Source organism: Podarcis pityusensis, assembly GCF_964106645.2.
Source record: "Podarcis pityusensis genome assembly, chromosome: 9".
In the NCBI taxonomy this organism is placed as follows: domain Eukaryota; kingdom Metazoa; phylum Chordata; class Lepidosauria; order Squamata; family Lacertidae; genus Podarcis; species Podarcis pityusensis.
The window spans coordinates 67,201,645-67,219,011 of NC_138034.1; the positions used below are offsets into that span (position 1 = coordinate 67,201,645).

Sequence of the window (17,367 nt, forward strand, 5' to 3'; positions counted from 1 at the left end):
TCATGCCTTGGAAGCCAAATGGAACACGTTCTGGAAGTCCGTTTGACTTCCAAAATGTTCGACTTCCAAGGCGCGCCTTCTGATTGGCTGCAGGAGCTTCCTGCAGCCAGTCGGAAGACCTGCCAGACGTTTGGCTTACAAAAGAACGTTCACAAACTGGAACACTCACTTCCAGGTTTGCGGCCAAACTCCAGGTTCGGGAGCCAAAACGTTTGACTGCTAAGGTGTTCGTTAACCAAGGTACGACTGTATTTCGTTGGAAGCCGCCCAGAGTGGCTGGGGAAACCCACCCAGATGGGTGGGGTAGGTGGGGTATAAATAAATATTATTATTATTCACACTATACATAGGAAGCATTTTCCCCACCCCAAGCCCTTTTTGATCCTAGTCTTTATTCACCCCATATAAGGGGGGAGAGGGTCAATATTAACTACTTTGGGGAACCCTGATATCAGGAATCTTCAGGAACCACCCCACATTTTCAAGAGACTGGGGATGGCCTTTAACTTTGCTTCTTTTCAAGTAGCTCCACCCATTCAATCAAGAGATCCATTTATTTATATTGAGGTGGGACTGTGACGTTTAATTCATCTGCATGAGTAATGCTTTGTTTGGGGAGCGGATGCACAGCGCTTTAAAGAACAGGCTGTGCTGTACGGCTACAGTTGTTAAAACATTCCTGCAAGGAGCACACATGTGGAACAGCCTAATTGATGTTGACTCCCATATTTATTGGATTACTAAAATTCACACTTAAGGAGTTGACCGCTGCTGGGCAACACTTTTGGGAAATGCCTTATGCTCGATTTCTGTGGCTGCCTAAAGGCTCCTGGTATTTTGCAGGACAGATTAAAGCACATAGCTGGAATTTAGGTTTGTGCAATTAAAGTGGATTAGGGCGATCTGGTGCCCTACCGCAATGAATCCACTTTCTACCCTGATACGAGAGTCCACGAAAATGTCTTGGGAGGACATGGCTTGCCAAAGGCTCCGTTGACTTAGTAAGATTTGCCCAAAGGCTCAGGAGACACCTGCAACATACATTTAAAATACTCGTCTACTGCTCCAAACAGTCATGGTTTCACCCCAAGAATGCTGGGAACTGTAGTTTGTTCAGGCTGCTTGGGAGTTCTTATGATACCTCTATTCCTCCCCTGAGCTGCAGTTCCCAGAGTTCTCTGTGAGGAGATCTGGGGTCTCAGCACCCCCAGCAAACTACAGTTCCCAGGATATATATATTTTTTGCGGAAAGTCATGACGGTTCAGTGTATTTTTAAATGCATAGTGCAGAAGGGGCCAAAATTTGATGAGAGCATCTGGAGGAAGACTTAGGACGAGGCACAATAAGGTGTTGTTGGCAACAGCTGGATCTGTTCATTGCTTTAGGCCTTGTGGAGAAGGGCATCGTGATACAGTGGTGCCCCGCAAGACGAATGCCTCGCAAGACGGAAAACCCGCTAGACGAAAGGGTTTTCCGTTTTTGAGTTGCTTCGCAGGACGAATTTCCCTATGGGCTTGCTTCGCAAGACGAAAATGTCTTGCGAGTCTTGAGATTTTTTCCCCGCTCCCCCCCCCCTTTTTCTAAGCCGCTAAGCCTTTAATAGCCTTTTAGCAGCTAATCCGCTAAGCCAATAAGCCTTTAATAGCCGCTAAACCGCTAATAGCGCTAAGCCGCTAATAGGGTTGCTTCGCAAGACGAAAAAACCGCTAGACGAAGACACTCGCGGAACGGATTAATTTCGTCTTGCGAGGCACCACTGTAGATGGTTGTTGTTTAGTCGTGTTCGCCTCTTCGTGACCCCATGGACCAGAGCACGCCAGGCACTCCTGTCTTCCACTGCCTCCCGCAGTTTGGTCAAACTCATGTTTGTAGCTTCGAGAACACTGTCCAACCATCTCATCCTCTGTCGTCCCCTTCTCCTTGTGCCTTCCATCTTTCCCAACATCAGGGTCTTTTCCAGGGAGTCATCTCTTCTCATGAGGTGGCCAAAGTATTGGAGCCTCAGCTTCAGGATCTGTCCTTCCAGTGAGCACTCAGGGCTGATTTCCTTCAGAATGGAGAGGTTTGATTTTCTTGCAGTCCATGGGACTCTCAAGAGTCTCCTCCAGCACCATAATCCAAAAGCATCAATTCTTCGGCGATCAGCCTTCTTCATGGTCCAGCTCTCACTTCCATACATCACTACTGGGGAAACCGTGGCTTTAACTATACGGACCTTTGTTGGCAAGGTGATGTCTCTGCTTTTTAAGATGCCATGATATATTATTCACTATATTAAATCTGTGGTGTGGCTGTGGCCTTGCATAGCTCAGTCCCATAACCACTGCATTGTATAAGCTGTCAGATTTGCAATGGGAGGAGCGTGTTTCCATTCGCCCACATGGTATCTATGGCAACTGAGGGATGCTTTCATCTGTGTTCCAGCAGCAGTACATAGGTTTAATTATTATGGTCTTGCATCCCAAGCCATAGGCATTTTGCTGGCATGGGTTCCGCGTCAAACACTTTAAATTGTTGCCGGGACAGATTGTCCCTTTCAAAAATTATGTCGAGCCGGTCGTTGTCAAGCCACATAGCCAAGCTTCTTCGTTTCCACCTTTTGCAGAACAGAATCCTTTGTGGTTTCATATTTGCATACAGGTCGATTAGTTTGGGATTGCCGTTGGCTAGCTGTCAGGCATAAAAAAAAAACAAAACAAAACCCATGTGGGTGTGACTAAGGTAAAGGGACCCCTGACCATTAGGTCCAGTTGTGGCTGCCTCTGGGGTTGCGGTGCTCATCTCACTTTATTGGCCAAGGGAGCTGGCGTACAGCTTCCGGGTCATGTGGCCAGCATGACTAAGCTGCTTCTGACGAACCAGAGCAGCGCACGGAAATGCCATTTACCTTCCCACCGGAGTGGTACCTATTCATCTACTTGCACTTTGATGTGCTTTTGAAGTGCTAGGTTGGCAGGAGCAGGGACCGAGCAATGGGAACTAACTCAGTCACGAGATAAAGCGAGATGAGCACCGCAACCCCAGAGTTGGCCACGACTGGACCTAATGGTCAGGGGTCCCTTTACCTTTACCTTTAATACTGCTTGAAGTGTTTATAGCAGATGGGGCTGAGTCGTGTTAAGGGAACGGCAATGTTCAGTCTGCACCGCCAGCGATATCTCTCCAGGATCTAATGCAGAGGACTTTCTTAGAGTGCCAACTACATGGAGGTACAAGGATTTGAACTTTGTGCCTGATAGGTGTCGTGTTGATTGTAGCTCCCTTTAAAAGGGGGGGGGGGAGGAGAGACAGAGAAATCTCTATATAAGCATTTTAACGGGACACCAACTTAGGACCTGAAAGTTTCCACTTAAGTAAGTCTGCTTCCTCCTACTCACTAGGTCAGCATCTGCGCTTGGAAGCAACTTGCATTTATTTTTAACACCGTGTTTCCACTGGATTATCAGGTTCTTTCCTGCGTTAGCGTTAAGTTGTTTGGCATTGATTCAGACTGGGCTTTTAGAAGCTGAAATTCTGATAAATTGCTTTGAGCCAAATATGTAATGTAAGTTTTTTGTTTTGTTTTTTAAAGGACACGTTTTAAAGTGGTTAGGATTTCTGAGTGCATTTCATGGGGGGGGCTGGGAGGGGAAGCAGTGGGGGCCTGAGGCAAAAAAATACCAAATATGTCACCACAGAGAAATATATTTGAGTGTTTGTCAATCCTGGGTTTATTGCAGCGATATAAAATCATTTGTTTTGGAAACGGCACGCATTTAGAATATATCACAAGGGACTCTGGACTTTTCTGTTGAAACAAGGTACTTCACCTTAGTGCTAGATACTGATTTTTTATTTTCCCAATCAAAGGTCAACAGTCTCCTAACTAACTAATCTGAAGATACCGTATTTATTAACACTCTCTCAGTTCATTGCACTAGGAAACTGTGTCCTGTTAACACTGTGCTTACTGCTGCAAATGTCCCGATCATTGACAGGGCATTTGCAAGGCTGTGCCTGCTGTAAAAGGGAAATTCTCTGCCCAAGGTGACTTTAAAATTCTGCAATAAAAAAGCTGGTACCAACTTGAAGGTAATTGTCTTGGGTGGCAATCCTATACACATAAGAATATAAGATTAGCCCGGTGGATCAGGCCAATGGCTCATTTGGTCATAGAATCATAGAACTGGAAAGGAATCTCAGCTAAAGCATCCCTGACAGATGGCCATCCAACCCTTGATTAAAAACCTCCAAGGAAGGAGAGTCCACCATCTCCCAAGGGAGACCGTCCCACTGTCAAGCAGCTCTTACTGTCAAAAAAGTTATTCCTGATGTTGAGCAAGAATCTCCTTTCTTGTAACTTGAAGCCATTGGTTCGAGTCCCACCCTGCAGAGCAGGAGAAAACAAGCTTGCTCCATCTTCCATGTGACAGCCTTTGAGATATTTGAAGATGGCTATCATATCTCCTCTCGGTTTCCTCTATTACAGGCTAAACGTACTTAGCTCCTTCAACCGTTCCTCATAAGGCCTGGTTTCCAGACTCATGAACAACTTGGTTGCCCTCCTCTGCACACGTTCCTGCTTGTCAATATCCTTCTGAAATTGTGGCGCCCAGAACTGGGCACAATACTTCAGAAGGATGCCAGCAACAGTTGTGTTTGGGTTTGAATTCCATTTCCACAGAATTCAGTTTGTGATACTACAAAATGCAGTGTAAGAAGTTCATAAAACAAGAAAAAGACAAGTGAAAATCAATACAAAATATTTAACGCTACCGCCCATCTTCAAACACAAATCCACAGACACATCGTTCAGGACCACCTGAATGAAACCCATGCACCACAAGTGCAAGCACATCGCTTCCCCAGAATATACTTCTACAGTGGGACCTCTGGTTGCGGACAGGATCCGTTCTGGAGGTCCGGTCGGATCCCCGGGTTTCCGCAACCTGAGGACCGCTTCTGTGCATGCATGCGTGGCGAAACCCGGTCAAATACTTCTGGGTTTACCGCTTTCAGATCCTGAAGTTTACGTAACCAGAGGGTTACGTAATGGAAGCTACTACTGTATTAGGTATGTGTGGACAATCCAAGACCTAAACAAGAAAGATAGAAAGAGAATTCTAACTGGTTGCCTGGAGGAGATCTTGACTTGCCATTGGCGACCTGGTGTGCATGTGTTGTATTGTTTTATTTATTTTATTTAGACACAGTGGACGCTGGGGTTGTGAACGTGATCTGTACGGGATGCACGTTTGCAACCTGCAGCGTTCGCAACCCACAGCGTTGCATCTGCGCATGCGTGGGTTGCGATTTGGTGCTTCTGCGCATGCACAAAGCGTGATTTAGCGTTCCGTACTTCCGGGTTTCGGCGGGTCTGTAGCCTGAAAAAACGCAACCTGAAGCGTCTGTAACCCAAGGTATGACTGTACTGGAGAATGAATATGGGTGATTGGGAGCTAGTTAGCCAGCCAGCTGCCTTCTCCCCTTTGGCATAGCTGTTCTTGAAGAAGCTCTCGCCTTGGCTCAAGGCCCAGGCAGGTTTCCTGTGTGCTGGCATCCGGACAGCGTGCAGGGATTGCCACCAGCATAACACACATACCGCGGATTATCCTGGATTTCCGGGCCCCGCTGGTGCAGATCTAAGGAGTCTGGGTGGCAGGAAGGGCCAAGGGTCTCCGAGGCAGCTGTTAAAACTATGACCCTGAGGTGCAGGAGAGTTGCATCAGGTTCCAATTGTTCATTTAAAAAAAATGGGGTAGCAGTTAACACAGAGGGATGTTAGTACAGTCATACCTCATGTTACAGATGCTTCAGGTTATGTCTTTTCAGGTTGTGTCCTGCGGCGACCCGGAAGTACCGGAGAGGGTTACTTCCGGGTTTCGCCACATGCGCACAAGCGCCAGATTGAGCTGCGCACCTGCGCAGATACGGCACTTCAGGTTGCGCTCTTTTCAGGTTGCGAATGGGCCTCCGGAATGGATCCTGTTCGCATCCAGAGGTACCACTGTACAGGAAAAAGAAGTGGGGTGCCCAGGCTGTGGAGCGGCCGGTCAGAACATCTCCCTCTCTTGGCTGTGTGTACCTCAGACACGTGTGGAAGCACCTATGGTCTGGAAGCCTCCTGTCTAGATTACTGCAGCGCCTTGTACATGGGGCTGCCTTTGAAAAGGTTTCAGAATCTGCAGCTGGTTCAGAGTCGGGCTGCAAGAGTGTCAGCTGACTGGGCGATTTGGGTGGAGGGGGTGCACAATGAGTATGATTGGGGGCTTTTCACCCCTGGGCAATCCTGAAAACATTTTTCTTTTTTTTTCTTTTTGCAGCTGCTGAGCCATCTGCTTTAGCGCAAACCCGGCTTTTGCAGAGAGCCAGATGGGGGCACTTGGAAATGCAAAAACGGTTTTGCAAAGTCCCGTTTCTGGATCCGTGCCACCTTTGCTATATGCTCAAGCTCATCCTTTAAGCAGCTTGAAACCCTTTTAACCTCCCTGCACACCAGACTGCACAAACCTGGTTATAGTTACGTAATCTTATGCAGGGTGAAATTCTGCTGTTCCTCAGGCTGGTGTGGTGGGTGCGTTCATGTTGCCAAAGAACAGGAAATGCATAATAACCCCCTCCAAGAAAAGGGGGATTGTGTGTGTGTGTGTGTGCGTGCGTGCATGCATGCATATTTATAAATAATTGCTATAATTTTAATAGAAATACAATAGATTTCACCGTAGCAGGGAAGGCTGTAGCTTGGACCATAGATCCGTGGTAGAGCATCTATTCTGCCTGCCTGAAGTCCCAGCTTCAGCCACCAGCATCTCCCAAGTTGGGATGGGAATATCGCCTGCCCGAAACCCTGGAGAGCCACAGTGTCGAGGATGCTATGCTAAAAGGACCAAATAGTGTGGGTTGGATTAAGGCAGCTGGCCTACGTTCCTGTGTTGATCAAGTGACCTGTGTGGCTCAGTGCTAGAAACCTAATCAGGGAAATGGCTGGATGCTCTGTTAGCATTTCATGCCTCTGGTGCAGCAGATGTGATGGGTGTAATTCACATACCTGCCTGGGAAGAGCGTGGGAACGGAAGACAGCCTCATCTCTTTTGGACTATACTTTTGCTTTTACTCTATCCTGTGTTCTCTCAGAGCTGGAGAGAGAGGACATAGTGTGTCCGTACATAGTGTGTAAATAAATACGTAGTTTAGCTCTGTGATGTTTCACGCTTCTTGCGGTGTTATGCTAGAAGATTAGTGTGCATATATCATTTGATATCTGTTGCTGAAGCGCACTGGAGTAGAAGGGAAATGCCTTTTCCAGAGATGCGCATACCGGAGGACGCTCAGAGTTTGGGGGGCTCCAGGAGCACCCCCAGGGCATTTTCCCAACATGCTCATGATGATGGGAGCCAGCATTGAGTTTTACTTATGGAATTCAATTATAGGTGTGCACTTGCTTTTCTGCCAAGATTTGTATACCGTACTTTTCCATGCATTGTACGAGGGTTTTTTTACTACAAAATAAAGAAAAACATGGGGGAGGGTCATCTTATACATGGGTAGTGCAGAGGGGGGATGGGCGATTGGTTGCACCCGCGAGCAGGATCTAGCGATTGGGTGGGTGAATGGTGTCTGCTGCAAGGGCCGCTGCTTCGGCAATTAGGCTTGCGTCGCTTGTGATTGTTAGCATTTGCCAGTTGGGTGAGTGATATTCGGTTCGGCACCCCCACAGCCCAAATTTTCTTAACAACGGTGGGCGCCCCCCCCCAAAAAGCTCAACAACTCTGTGCCATCTCCCTCCATTTTCTTAAATTTGAGCCCCCCAAAATAGACGGAAAAGTACGGTACTTGCTAATGGGTGGAGTGGGGTAGAAGTTCTCCTACAGTCTCTGAATGCTTTAATACAATTTGGAATATCACAACTGCCCGAATTAATGTGCTATAAAAGAAAGACAGGTATAAAAACAGGTGCTATTAAAGAAACATATAACGAAAAGCAGGCAAACAAACTTCCAGAGAAACAAATTCTGTTTGTGATGTTCTGGAATAACAAGTTTCGGGACAGTATTCAAACTTAAATTTCTTTTGCCTTACTGTAATTATGTAGGATGTTCTCTAAGAGTATATATGTATAATTAGGTGTTGTTGTTTTTTTAAAATGCTCCTATGGACCCAAAGCACCCATCTCCAAAAAACAAAATTTAACCATTATCTGCATTTGTTTTGGGTGTGAGCGAGAGAGACAGGATAGGGCTTGTTTAATTGCACATTTTAATTCTGGCGGTTTATTTTAATGTTTGGATGGGGGGTTTTTTATTATGCATTTTAGTTAGGCCGTGTGTGGGTGGCTGTGCATTTTTCGTAATTGGTTTTATACTTGTAAATGGACGCCATCTTGGCCATTGGGCAGCACATCAGTTAATAATAGCTGCACAGCTGATGCATGTAATACTCCTTGGTCCACATCCAGTGTCTTCTTCAATCTGTGCTCCTCCTCCTCCCTGCTGACATTGCGAGTCCTGCTCCGAGTAGACCCATTTGTAATAAATGGACTTGACTAACTTGTTTTCAGTGGGCTTGCTCTTGAGTGTGACTTCGTCAGACACAACCTTCCGTGTCATTTTGGTTTGTGATAATATTCTGTGGGGCTATGTTCCAGGCACCAGGTTCCTATGGTGTTTGCCATTTTTAGCCGAGACGTTGAAAAGTTCAGATAGGGAGATACAGGATGCATTGAGGTCTCCTGGGTCCCCGGCAGGAATCATCCCAAGCCTCAACTGGAGATGCCAGGGATCAAACTTGGAACCTTTTGCTTGCAAAACAAAGACTCTACCACTGAACTACAGCCGTTTCCCTGAGGATCTGTGTGGATGGTACAGCTGAAAGCAGAGACGTCGGGACAAAGCCTGCCATGCTAACTCTCGCAACTTCCTTGAGGTTCCTTCTTCCTCCCCACTAGACCTGCTCAGGTGTAGCTGATGCCTGGGTGCAGTGGGTGGTGCTGTGGTCTAAACCACTTAGCCTCTTGGGCTTGCCGATCGGAAGGTTGGCTGTTCGAATCCCCCCCCCCCAATTGCTCTGCCCCAGCTCCTGCCAACCTAGCAGTTTGAAAGCACGCCAGGGCAAGTAGATAAAGAGGTACCACTGCGATGGGAAGGTAAACAGCGTATCTGTGTGCTCTGGTTTCCATCACGGTGTCCCATTGCGCCAGAAGCGATTTAGTCATGCTGGCTGCATGACCCGGAAAGCTGTCTGTGGACAAACGCTGGCCCCCTCACCCTGAAAAGCGAGATGAGCGCCGCAACCCCATAGTCGCCTTTGACTGGACTTGACCGTCCAGGGGTCCTTTACAGGTTAACCTATCCCATGTTGAAAGGGAACGATTTCCCCTTCCTATCCTAGCTCATTTATCCCTTCCTCTGACCAGGCAGGAGATCTCCCCAAACGTGTGGCCGAACCAACACTGATATCTTAAATGTTGACTTTCGTGAAACCTGCCTACTTGTTTACGTGGATGGTGTCTGGTCCGAAAAACAGTACAGTGGACGCACGGGTTGCAAATGTGATCCGTGCGGGATGCACGTTCGCAACCCACGTCTGCTCACGCATGGGTTGCTATTTGCTATCGCTTCTGAGCATGCGCAAAGCGCGATTTAGCACTTCTGCGCATGCACAACTGCTGAAACCCGGAAGTAACCTGTTCCGGTACTTCTGGGTTTCGGCGGTCTGTAACCTGAAAAAACTCAACCTGAAGCGTCTGTAACCTGAGGTATGACTGTACTTCTAAGGACAGGGCGTGCCGACCATTGTTCACTAGCACAAACCATGCGATTCTCTTAACATTATCTCATGGTTTGCGGGGGGTATTCAGTTGACATTACACTCTGTCCTAAGCTCTTACTTTGGACCAGGCTGTAAACTGACTTGGAGGTTGCTTTGCAGGAGTGACATGCTGTGTTCTTTAATTGTTCATTTCCTCGCCTCCATTCATGAGCTAAGGACAGTGGAGCACACCCTGTTTAGGTCACAGTCCCTGGCTGAAAGCAGTCAATACCAGAATCCACAGAGCTCCGTGTCGTATCCAGCACCGCTGTTCTGCTGGGGCAGAAAACTTCCACTTGTGCAACTCTGGATTGTTAAAACCACCCTGGGAATTGTTCTTTTTATTATGATGTTTATGTATTGATATTTAATTCAAAGATGTACAGAAATACATACCCATTACAAAGCATCTTTTTTTATAACATACGGATATAAAACAGCTACTTAATCTTAAAAAAAGGAACAAAGTCAGAAGGAAGAAAATACAAGAAAAGGAGAAATCTGAGGAAGGAGAAAGCCAGAGAAAAGAAAGAAAGAAAAAACTAAAGAAACAGTAAAATAAATTACTCTCTGCAGCTACATATTCTACTCCTTCTTTAAGATCCAGCCATTCTGTCTTCTATAAACCAGTATTTTTTTGAGTCTTCAAATCCAGATATTACAAGTCCTTTTTTCCCTTTCACACAAAAAGTCCATAAGGAATTTCCAAACCTAAACAAATGATTTCTATCTAATTGGACGTCAGCTTAGCCATCTCAGCCAAGACCAGTAATTTTATCAGCCGTTCTTCTATAGGGGTAATGCTGTGTCTTTCAATCTTTGTGCATGTAGAAGTGAATCGTATATTGGAGTAGTCTTCCACAGTCCTGGGAACTGTAGTTTTGTGAGGGGAAATAGGGGGTCTTCTAACAACTCTCAGCACCCGTAGCAAACTACAGCTCCCAGGGGTCTTTGGGGGAGAAACCCGGGGTGTCTTAAATTAGCATTGTAGTGCATTAGATGCATACGGTGGTACCTCAGGTTAAGTACTTAATTCGTTCCGGAAGTCCGTACTTAACCTGAAACTGTTCTTAACCTGAAGCACCACTTTAGCTAATGGGGCCTCCTGCTGCCGCCACGCCGCCGGACCACGATTTCTGTTCTCAACCTGAAGCAAAGTTCTTAACCTGAAGCACTATTTCTGGGTTAGCGGAGTCTGTAACCTGAAGCATATGTAACCTGAGGTACCACTGTAGTGCCAAATCCTGCTCCCTAAAACCATGCAGCCCCTACAGTGGCTGCTGCTTCCTTCTCAAGCATTTCCTTCTCTGGCCCTACCAAGATCTCTTGGTCACAGACAGTTAAGTAAAGCACATTTGACACTCATCTGGCCGCTCCAGCTAACACTCTGGCTCTGCAGGTTCCTTAGAAACCACCTGAGGAGGCAGAACTTTTCCACAGATGCCAGGCAGCTGAATGCAAATATTCCAGAAGGCCAAGTCTCTGGGCACAAACAGAACCAGGACCACGTTCACAGTGGGAACAACTTGCATTCATGGGCTTGAAACTGCTCCTCCCGCAGCGCTGTGTAATTTCAGGAAGCGTGGGTGTAAACGGTGTAAAGGACTCAAATTTTCCACTCCCCGCGTCGTCGCAAACCCTGAGAGTCTCCTCTGCCCTGGCTGTAACTTTCCAGTGGAACGTTTCGGTGGTTCTTCAGCTAGAGGAGAATTTCTCCCGAAGCACCTAGTCTGTCCTTCCAAGTCAAGAATTCAGGCAGGACAGATCCTTTTTCGTGTGCTGCTTCTATGTCAAGTCCAGAGGGCGGCAACACGAGAAAGGGCCTTTTCTGTGGTGGCTCCCCAATTGTGGAATGCTCTCCCCAGGGAGGCCCTCCTGGCGCCTTCATCATACACCATTAGGTGTTTACATTTTGCATTTCTCTGTTGTGAACCGCCCTGTGATCTTCATACAAAGGGCGGGTATACAGATTTAAGAAATTAAACAATCAAATAAATACCCACCTATCCTAAATGGGGGACGCGGGTGGCGCTGTGGGTTTAATCACAGAGCCTAGGACTTGCTGATCAGAAGGTCGGCAGTTCGAATCCCTGTGACGGGGTGAGCTCCCATTGCTCGGTCCCTGCTCCTGCCAACCTAGCAGTTCGAAAGCACGTCAAAGTGCAAGTAGATAAATAGGTACCGCTGTGGCGGGAAGGTAAACAGATTTTCCGTGCGCTGCTCTGGTTCGCCAGAAACGGCTTAGTCATGCTGGCCACATGACCCGGAAGCTGTACGCCGGCTCCTCGGCCAGTAAAGCGAGATGAGCGCCGCAACCCCAGAGTCGTCCACGATGGGACTAATAGTCAGGGGTCCCTTTACCTTTATCCTAAATGGACGGTTGAGGTAGTGACTTGTTTAAGGCAAGTCATAACACGGTGACTCACAGCAGGGTTTACGAGTGGCGGCTGTTGTGGCTAATATCACAGTAGTACAGCTAAGGCATAATAATAATTTCAGGGCCAAGCAGTCGTGCAGTTACAGTGGCAGGTTCCCCTTTTGCAATTCAGGAAGGTGTTTTAAAGGTAAAGGGACCACTGACGTGGGCATGTTTAGCCTGGAGAAGAGGAGGTTAAGGGGTGATATGATAGCCATGTTCAAATATATAAAAGGATGTCTTTCTCCCTCCTAGAGGAGGGAGAAAGGTTGTTTTCTGCTGCTCCAGAGAAGCGGACACGGAGCAATGGATCCAAACTACAAGAAAGAAGATTCCACCTAAACATTAGGAAGAATTTCCTGACAGTAAGAGCTGTTCGACAGTGGAATTTGCTGCCAAGGAGTGTGGTGGAGTCTCCTTCTTTGGAGGTCTTTAAGCAGAGGCTTGACAACCATATGTCAGGAGTGCTTTGATGGTGTTTCCTGCTTGGCAGGGGGTTGGACTCGATGGCCCTTGTGGTCTCTTCCAACTCTATGATTCTATGATTCTATTCTATGATTCTATGACCATTAGGTCCAGTCGCAGACGACTCTGGGGTTGCGGAGCTCATCTCACTTTATTGGCCGAGGGAGCCGGCGTACAGCTTCCAGGTCATGTGGCCAGCATGACTAAGCCGCTTTGGCGAACCAGAGCAGCGCACGGAAACACTGTTTACCTTCCCGCTGGAGTGGTACCTATTTATCTACTTGCACTGGCGTCCTTTCGAACTGCTAGGTTGGCAGGAGCAGGGACCGAGCAACGGGAGCTCACTCCGTTGTGGGGATCCGAACTGCCGACCTTCTGATCGGCAAGCCCTAGGCTCTGTGCTTTAACCCACAGCACCACCCGCATCCCTGGAAGGTATTTTAGAAACCAGCTAAAGAAGAATATAACTGGTGCATCAGGTTTGGGGTCCGTTGTAATGGAGGTGGAAACCTGAGGTGTCTCAGAGGTGGCTGCAGAATTGGGAATCTCTCCAAAGGGCATCGCACTCTGGGACAAGGAGTCCTCGAGATCTGTGCCAAGGAATTACTTTCGTAGCAATAGCGGTTGTTCTTTCAAAGAAAAGCCCAGCCATATAAATTACCTGCTGCTTAACTGCAGTTTCTTTGGGACACCCGAAGCTGATCCAAACTCTCGTTTTCTTCTCCTTTCTTCTGTTGTCGCAGCCAGATCTTTTCTCAGTCCCGGCTCAGAAGGGAAGCTCCTCCGGTTACCCCAGATAAATAGCAATAATGGAAGCTTTTTGGACTGAAATTAATGCAAGTCGGAGGTCACGGCCTTGCCGTCAGATGAGATTTATGGAAAAGCTGGCTGCCTGCTCTGTCCCTCTGCGGGTTTTCATGGGAGCACTGTTTCTTTTTTTTACAAAAAACCTGTAAATTATAGCTGAAATGCATTTTCTCAAGATTGCACATCTCTTGTCTTTAATGAACTTAACATGAAAACAAGTGTCAGCAAGCCTACCCAGATACATAATTTCGTTATCTTTCTTAGTTTCAAAAGGCTTGCTGATTTTTTCCGTGTTTCACTGATAATTATCTTACATAGCCTTCTTTCTTTAAAACGAGCTTTTTAGCTGTGTCTTATAGATAATTTTATTAAAGCACACTGCTTAGAGAGTTTCACAACTTAGTGGGCTGTAAATCTTTCGAAATGAAATGAATAAACGGCGTTTTGATTTCAGGGACGCTCCAACCAAATACTTTGTGAAAAAACATTATTATTATTATTATTGTTATTATTATTATTATTATTATCTTCCTTCCTTCCTTCCTTCCTTCCTTCCTTTCTTTCTTTCTTTCTTTCTTTCAAACTTTTACATCCTCCCGCCCCCCCGCTCCAATTTGGACCACATGGGTGACTAATGACAAGAATAAACAAAAGGGCCCTGCAAGATTTAAGACAAAAGTGACAAAAAGTGCAATGAGAACCTACTAGCAACCAAACTGCACCCAGAAAATAATATTTCCTTATGGTCCCAAAGCCTGGGCAACTGAAAAGGTCTTTGGCCTCCTCTTAAACATTGCTGCAGTGGGGAGAAGACCAGATTCCGCTGGAGCAGGGAGCTTCCATAGGTGAGCTGGTGCCATTGAGAACTCCCTTCCAAAGCAATTTAAGTCCCTTGATTTTGGAGGGCGAATTGGGCAGGAGTATCGCTCCCTCCCCCAGTGGTGTTTGAAAGACCTCAGTATTTTGACTTGTAAAAGCAGCACCCAAGTGATGTGGAGTGGAGTTCAGTTCTGTCTCCCTTCACAATTTGAGGCCCTGCCCAGTTTCGAACCCTTAACCTTCCAGGGATAAAGTCTTGTGAGAATCTCCACGCTGTTTTTTCCATTCTGTGCTGGAGTTCTGTAATGTCTGAATTTGCCTCTTGGGCAGCCTTCATGTTCTGTTATGATGGGGTTTTTTCCATCTTCTTTGTACATGTGCTGGGAGCTATTTGATCTTCTAATAGGTGTTTTGTGTTGTCTTCCCCCCTTTGCTCTCTACAGGATGCGGGCATTTCTCCAACCCAGCGGGACGAAGTGGTTCAGTGGATGGTCAAACTCAAGTTCCAGTTCCACCTTTACCCAGAAACGTTGGCCCTGGCTGTCAGTCTCTTGGACAGGTTTTTAGCTGCCGTGAAGGTAAATATTTGACCATCGGGATCTTGGGAACGATCTGTTCGACCTAACCCAGCCGTTTTCAAAAAAGCAATTTTGTTTTTCCTTCTTCCATCTCCCGGACTTGGCCCCTGTGAGATCTTTTCATGCAGCAGTTTTCCTTCTGCTCAAAGATCAAATCCTTGATCTCCGTGCCCTCAGCCCTGTCTCCTATGTGGGCAAGCTGAAGCAAAAAATAAAAATAAAATAACCAGTTTGTGTGTAAAACAGCCTTTCTCAACCTTGGATCCCCAGATGTACCGTATTTTTCGCTCTGCAAGACACACCAGACCACAAGACGCACCTAGTTTTTGGAGGAGGAAAACAAGAAAAAAATTATTCTGAATCTCAGAAGCCAGAACAGCAAGAGGGATCACTGCGCAGTGAGAGCAGCAATCCCTCTTGCTGTTCTGGCTTCTGTGATAGCTGCGCAGCCTGCATTCGCTCCATAAGACGCACACACATTTCCCCTTTTTAGGAGGGGAAAAGTGAGTCTTAGAGAGCAAAAAAATACGGTATTTGGCCTACAACTCCCATCATCCCTGACCACTGGTCCTGTGAGCTAGGGATCATGGGAGTTGTAGGTCAGAAACATCTGGGGACCCAAGGCTGAGAACCACTGGAAGGAAGAAGTTTATTTGTTTTATTTCAAGCATTTATCAACCAGGCCTTTTTTATGTCTGCAACATAAAACCAATAAACATTATCAGCTATCACAGAGTTAGACCTGCGGTGGGCAACACCTGTCCTAACTAGGAACATAGAATTGTAGAGTTGGCCGGGACCCCAAGCATAACACTGGTCAACAACAAATTTGTTGTTTGCGTTTTTTCAGTTGATTTAGGACGAATCTGATGCACTGAATCCAAAAATCACATTGGTTTTGCTCAATTAGGTCAAGTTTTTGAGCTACGGCCACGTCGTTTTTTTACGTTTTTGTTCACATGTACGCTTGTGTGGAGCATTTTAGAAGACGTTGGGGGTAAAATGCCATGTCAAATAATTGTTTTGATTGGAAATGATTATTTTAATGACAAGAAGTATTCAGGTCCGATAGTTCTGGGTGATTATGTCGAAAAGGGATCAGTTTGAAGTCATAAAACCTCGAAATCTTCCATAAATTGGTGCGGCAAAGCATAAAGTTGGGGGATCAAAACTAAGTTAATGGGGCAGCCACCCCACGAAGTATCCTGATCTTCAATCAGCGCGTTGTCCTGTAGCTCATTGTGATGAAATTCCAGTGCCTATCTTCGGAGAACGTCCTGACATTAGTGACGAAGATGCCTCCAGTGTCGAAGGACATGAAGAAGAAGAAGTGGTTCTTGAAGATGATGCTCCACATCCATTTTTCCAAAAGGAGTTGAATGATCTAGTTCGCGACCTCAGCTTGTCAAAGGACTCTGCCGAACTGTTGGCATCCAGATTGAAGGGAAAAAACCTCCTCTCTGACAGTGCTCACATCAGCTTCTTCCGCAACAGGCATCAAGAGTACCTCCGTTTTTTCTCGGAAGAGAAGGACTTGGTGTACTGTGCAGATATTGCGCAGCTTCTGCTCAAGCTTGGAGTGCCACAGTACGAACCCAAAGATTGGAGACTGTTCATTGACAGCAGCAGTCGATCACTGAAATGTGTTCTGCTACACAACGGCAACCAGTTTGCCTCTATACCCCTGGCTCACTCGAATACACTGAAGGAGAACTATGAAGCGGTGAAGTATGTTCTGGAGAAAATTGGTTATGATCAGCATAAGTGGTTTATTTATGTTGACCTGAAGATGGTGAACTTTTTGTTGGGACAACAGTCTGGCTTCACCAAGTACCCATGTTTTCTGTGCATGTGGGATAGTAGGGACAGTGCTCAGCATTACATGAAGAAGGACTGGCCTGTGCGGGAGGAATTGGTGCCTTGCAAAAAAAGGAACGTCATCAATGACCCTCTGGTGGACAGAGACAGAATACTCTTCCCACCGCTGCACATCAAGCTTGGCTTAATCAAGCAGTTCACCAAGGCTCTGGACAAGGATGGTGATTGCTTCACTTACTTGTGCCAGGCTTTTCCAGGATTGACCATGGAGAAGTTGAAAGCTGGCATCTTTGACGGTCCTCAGATCCGTCAGTTCATCAGAGATCCAGAGTTCGGAAAGTCAGTGAACGAAGTGGAACTGGAAGCGTGGAAGGCATTTGTTCTGGTAGTGAAGAACTTTCTTGGCAACAATAAGGCCAGAAACTACGCAGAACTTGTCAACAACATGCTGACTGCTTTCAGAAACCTGGGCTGCAACATGAGTGTCAAGATGCACTACCTATTTTCACATATGGACCGGTTTCCTGAGAACCTGGGTTCAATGAGTGACGAGCAGGGGGAGAGATTCCATCAGGACATGAAAGAGATGGAGACCAGGTATCAGGGTCGCTGGGACGCAGTCATGATGGCTGACTACTGTTGGACTCTGAAGAGAGACCTCCCTGCCGCTGAGCATT

The 17,367-nt window shown here is 46.6% G+C and overlaps 1 protein-coding gene across 3 annotated transcripts in view; it reads left to right on the plus strand.

Annotated features, from left to right (window-relative positions):
• Window positions 1-17,367, plus strand: part of CCNI (cyclin I) — a 55,791-nt gene that overhangs the window by 30,220 nt on the left and 8,204 nt on the right. For all 3 annotated transcript variants that reach the window (XM_081021037.1, XM_081021039.1, XM_081021038.1), the window contains one exon: window positions 14,738-14,872. In XM_081021037.1, coding sequence (XP_080877163.1) covers window positions 14,738-14,872 — 135 coding nt within the window. The remainder of the gene's footprint in view (window positions 1-14,737; window positions 14,873-17,367) is intronic.